Source organism: Euprymna scolopes, chromosome 33 (assembly GCF_053919585.1).
Source record: "Euprymna scolopes isolate OS-2025 chromosome 33, ASM5391958v1, whole genome shotgun sequence".
NCBI classification, from domain to species: Eukaryota; Metazoa; Mollusca; class Cephalopoda; order Sepiida; family Sepiolidae; genus Euprymna; species Euprymna scolopes.
In genome coordinates this window covers 81,780,916-81,786,533 of record NC_136514.1, presented here as the reverse complement: position 1 = coordinate 81,786,533, position 5,618 = coordinate 81,780,916, and the positions used below count along the sequence as shown (strand labels likewise).

The following is a 5,618-nucleotide window of genomic DNA, read 5'->3' as shown; positions in this document are numbered from 1 at the left end:
CCATCGCTGCAATTCAAGATGAGACCGTAGTGCCAAAGAAAGTCTGCACCTAAAAGGGGGTTGACAGTGTCTGCGATCACAACTGTCCAAGGGTATGAACGGCGTAAACCTGGAATAATAATGTCCACTTGTATTTCCCCAAAGCATTTTATGGCATCTCCATTGGCCGATGACAAACGTACAGGTGTGGAATTGATGGTTATATCAGGTGCCAGACTGTGTGGTAGTATTGTAACAGAGGCACCTGTGTCTATAATGAAATTTACTATATTTTGTCCGATTTTGGTGGCAACCTCAAATAGTTGCGAGTAGTCGGTTGCTGTTCCAACTCGCATTATAAGTTTCCCGAAGTTTGGTTAGGTTGCCTGACGGGTGATGATGGTCTTGATGTAGGTATTATTTTGCAGTTCGATTTTTGTGGCCATCTGCACCATGGTTTGCAGGTCCTCGATTTTTCCGCAAAGTACAAGTGCCCACGACAGATTTGGGGTTTCTGGTCCTCATAAAAGGGTCGTACATTACTGTGTGTTCTTGTAGCAATGTTGGTGGAAGCTAAATTTCCGTTGGCTCTTGGTGGTGGTGCGGTAACATTGTGCACATACTTGGGTCTCAGAAAAGGAACTATTTCATCCGCCAATGTACCCAATTCATATACAGAGGCATTTTTTACCGCTGCTATAACCGGGGTTATTTCGGTGGGAAGTGCTTGAATAAATTTGTGGCGCACGAGTTCCTCTCCCACACCTACTTTACTAGCTGTCGCCATCAGTTGCTGTAAATATGTGGACGGCTTTCCTGTCATAGCTGTGGTGCCAATAAGTCTGTTGAACAACTCAGGTTTTGATTGTTCATGCATATTTATCACAGCCTCTCTCAGTTGTGTATAACTTCTAGAAGCAATGATGGTGGTGGGTAGGTTTGAAATCAAATCAGGGGGAAGATTTGAGAGGACATGATAGAATCGTGTGGTCTCGTTGGATATGTTCCTCAGTTCGAATTGGGCTTCGCATATGGCGAACCACCCGTCCACAGCGGCATGCATGAATCCCGGTATCTTTACAGAGACTGCTGACACAGTATCCTCCATTTCGAAATTTGTGGGTTAAGCGTTTGGTGGTTGACAAAAATGTTTAATTTCTTAGCAGATTGCCGTTCGTCCTGTTGATATAGTTAAACTTTTTTTTTTTTTTTTTTTTTTTTTTTTTAATGGTTGGGAACCCGGAGGTTTATTTGGTTAATGACGGTTTTAATTAGAGCTGGTAGGATGTTTGTAGGTGTGTGTGCATGCCTCGTTCAACCTCATCCATTTCATTTAAATAAAGGGGTCACCATATTTGTAGGGGACTAGGATATATAAATACCCCAATCCCGTTACAAGAGAATAATGAAACGAATGAGGAATTGAAGGAAACAAAGGCTCAGTTAATGGATAAGATAAACGTTGTTTATTTGCTATTGAAAGAAATGAATGTTTTAGTTATGATGTGTCCGAGCGTATGTAACCAATGCTCGTTGCAGGACTGGTGTTGTAGCAAAAAGGAGGAGATGTGTTTTCACCTCAAGTTCGGGTTACTATTGCTTGTTCCCGCGAGGGAAAAGAAACAAATGTTGTAGGAAAATTGAGAATGGTAGTTCAGCTTGTGTATGCATTGATCAGGAGTGACTTTTGTAGGGTATTATAATTAAACAAAGCGTACTTATCTTTTCAGACGACGGGGGGGGGGGTAAGTGGCGGCCAGTCGGGCTACTTCGGTGATATGTATCAGGCTTTTAACTGGAGAGTGACGACTACATTTATCAACCTAGCAGCGCGGAGTTTTTTTCTCCTGTATTTTCTTCTTCTTTTTTTGTAGGTCCGGTGGAAGAATGTCCGTGCGTTCACTGACACAGCTGGGCGAAACTCTTTCCTTCTTTTCTTCTTCTTTCTGGTCCCCTCCTTTTATAGTCGTAAACCGGCTCCCAGCGGCTGTCATATTTTAGGCCTTTATTTTTGGCGGGGAGCTCTGCCATTGGTTCATAATTCTTTTTATGGTTTCTTATTTTTCTTTTTCCAAACGGAAGCGATGCGTGGAGCCATGTGCAAACGAAGATTTTTTTACTTTGTCTCTTATGCTGGAGACGTTAGCATCCGGTTGGCATGTTCCCACACAATCAAGTAAATATTGCTGTTTTTGCTTAAAACGACATATTAAAAAAACAAACAAACTGTCGACTCTATCTTAACAAACACTCTTCATTATTAGAACGGGCATCAAAATATTAAGTTCCTATTAAAAACAATGGCATGTGCTTAATTTTCATGTCGAAATTAGTAAAATATCTGAAAATTACGAAAAACGATGACAGAAAATTACTTATTATTGAAAATTGCAAGTTTACTTAGTAAACGCCAAAGAGAGACGACAAATCGATATTTTTTTTAAAGATGTGTTTTTAAACAAAAACAATATTAGTTTCTGAATGGTCATGTCTTCTAATACATCGGAATCAGTAGAGACGTTGTGATGTGAGCCTGTCCCTACTCTATCGTTATTTTCATGGTAAGTGCTGGTCTGAGCTTGAATCCATGATCCTACTCTGCCAAAACTTTCACACACACACACACACACACACACACACACACACACACACACACACACACACACACACACACACACACACACACACACACACACACACACACAAAACACTCGTCTACTTACAACCACTATCAACAATTTCCTCCCACTCTCTATCTCTGCCTAAATCAAAAAGCAAACTCCATGAACAAAGCTTTCTTTTCTAGAACTGCCCGCCTATGGAGCTCTATTCTGCTGACCTGCTGCAGCAGACGGATTTGCAACAAACACACGCAGGAGCGAATTCTCGCGGCTGGAGATTTTAAATTCACTTTCTTCCTGGCTTATCCAATCAGATAACGTGACCGAGTGTATAAAACGTGAAACAGGCAACAGACTCTCTCTCTCTCTCTCTCTCTCTCTCTCTCTCTCTCTCTCTCTCTCTTGTTAGCAGCAGACCTTGCCTGCGCCCTTTGGACCTCGAACTATCTTCAACACACATATACACATGAACACTTTTCTCATTCTTTCTCATTAAACCGGCCTGTCTAATCTACGTCTCCATATCAGCTACTCTTCCCACGAATACTATGAATACAAGCGCGCACGAACATTGTTCTCCTTCAACAAGCATGTCTAATATTCAATCTACGTTTCCACGCAAGAACATTTTCAGCTACTGATCCGTTTGTCTCTTATTATATCCTCAATAACAAAGATAACCAACTAAGTTGATTTTACACGTTAGAATAAAACTTCTTTCCGTTGTCTTCATTTACAACTAAACTGCTTTCCAGCTGACTACAATACGGTCATATTCAAGTCCAATGTGATGCGATGCCTCCATTCAGCCTCGAAAGACTAAGGATACCCCTTGTCAAGGCAGCTGCGCATGTAATTGTGAAACAAGGGTTGCGCAATCTCCAACCACACCTCTCCTGAATCGGCACTGTTTGAGTCCAGTGGCAAGGAGAAGTCCAGGACGACTGGAAACAATGCCGAGATAAGCGTAGAACACATAGAGCACATGGAAGTCCCAAATGGTCACCCATCTGATACTGGCCAGGCTCATCATTACTTAACTTCGGTGATCTGCACGAGAACCGGTGAGTCAAACGTAATCATGCCGTATATAAAACGAACATTTTTTTTTACTCTTGAAAAAGCTCGTTGTTTTCAATGTAAACAAGTTCTTGTTGAGAAGTCCCCTTAAATAATCAAAATCTACTGAATTTGCACTAAAATTTATAACACCGTTGTCCTGGTGACCCCCATACACTCATTAACCCTTACCTCGAGTTGTCTTCGTGCCTTGATAAGTAGTGATTCCCTTATAAAATAAAATAAAAATGTTTAAGGCATAATAATATACACAAAATAAATTACAATAGCTTAAATGGGTGAGAGAATGGAAAAATTGCAAAGTCATGCATACAAAATACGAGGTGTCTTCATTAAGTTTGCAGACTTTTTTGTATGGGCAGTTTTATTGATAGTACACATGAAACTCTAGTCCCCTTCAAAGTAATCTCCTCCGGCTGTAATGTACTTGTTATACCGTTCCAACAACTTCTGGAATGCCCCATCGGAGTCCTCTTGTGTTAGCTTGTCAATGACCCTCGTCACAGCTCCTTTCATTTCTTCAATTGTCTCATCACGACAGCCTCTTATGTTTTCCTTGAGCTTAACGAATAACCAAAAGTCACAGGGAGCAAGGTCTGGACAATAGGGAGGATGAGGAACTTTCTTGATTCCCATCTTGGTCAAAAAGTCTGTGACAAGGGTGGAGTTGTGGACTGGTGCATTCGTGCAAATCTTCCGCATCTTCAGTTCCCCACGAATAATTGTGTGCACAGTTTCCACACTGACATCAAACTATGCACTAAGATGTATAGCAACAATATACCGAATTTTCAAGAATCTACAACAATTTTAAATGCCTGTACAAAAAAGTCTAGAAACTTATTGAAGGCACCTCGTATTCATATTTGCCCAAGTGAAAGAGTTATTTCTTGCATAATGATAAATTGAGTACAGATATTCGTTTTGGCTGGTGCCATGTGCGTTTACATGTGTGTAAATGAGATAAGCGTGGAGATATGTGTGTATTAGCATGCGCCACAGATCCTTGCGGACAATTTTAGTACGAACTTTAGGAGCCTTAATTGTCTGTAAGGATCTGTGGTGCAGTGGTTAGAGTACCTGGAAAAATCAATTGTAAAAAGTGATATTCTCCTGAAGGTTGAAGGTTCAATCCTCAGTGTGGGCGACCAAAAATACAATTGCGAATTACTTAGGACCTCTATCCAGTCATGGCTGATGGAACAAGAGCATGCTACCTCCATGAAGTAAATAAAAGGTTCCACTCGAAATTCCGTCCAAATTCCCGAGTTTGCAAAAACATTCCCAAGTTCGAAAAAATACACCTGAAGAAGGCTGTAGGTTACATCGATTGAAACGTTGTGAAAATCACACGCAAGATGAGAACAGTAGTCCGATGAATCCAAATTCTCGTCTCAAAAAATTCAGAAACGTCATAAATAAAATGGGTATTGAAATATCAGAAATAACTTCTTCAACAATAAAAGACTTAATCCATGAACCTAAATCTAACACTAATTCCAAGATAAAAGCAGGTGTATATTCTACACCTTGTCGTGACTGTGGAAAAATATACATAGGTGAGACGCAACGTCACCTCAAAAAGAGAATATATGAGCATAAAAGAGACATAAAGCTAGCAACGCTCAATAATTATTGTACAGCATATCTAAGAATGTGTGTACATATATATATATGATTATGAATAAGAATGAAAATCCAACGTATGATATTAAAAGCAGAGGTGGAGAGACCTAAAAACTCAACGTTGTTTCACCTGAGCTTTTTCAAGAGTAAACGTCATTTTTTTTTTCCACATTATGGAGCATGATCACCAGTTTAACTTTGAGAATTCAACTATCTTAAAAAAACGATACACAACAAATCAGTACATCGTTTAACTGAATCTGCTCTAATCTCCCATTCCCTCAATTTAATAAAACAAAGAAAAGGTTTCTT

General features: G+C 40.0%; 1 protein-coding gene across 1 annotated transcript; it reads right to left on the bottom strand.

Moving 5' to 3' along the window:
• Positions 1–334: 334 nt before the first annotated feature.
• Positions 335–1,087, bottom strand: LOC145258067 (uncharacterized). Its single transcript, XM_080115794.1, has one exon. It carries the CDS (start codon positions 1,085–1,087, stop codon positions 335–337), a length of 753 nt encoding a protein of 250 aa, XP_079971920.1.
• Positions 1,088–5,618: the final 4,531 nt, after the last annotated feature.

What these genes read in the sequence shown, in the direction of transcription:
- LOC145258067 (XM_080115794.1), bottom strand. Translation starts at nt 1,087, where the DNA reads ATGGAGGATACTGTGTCAGCAGTCTCTGTAAAGATACCGGGATTCATG.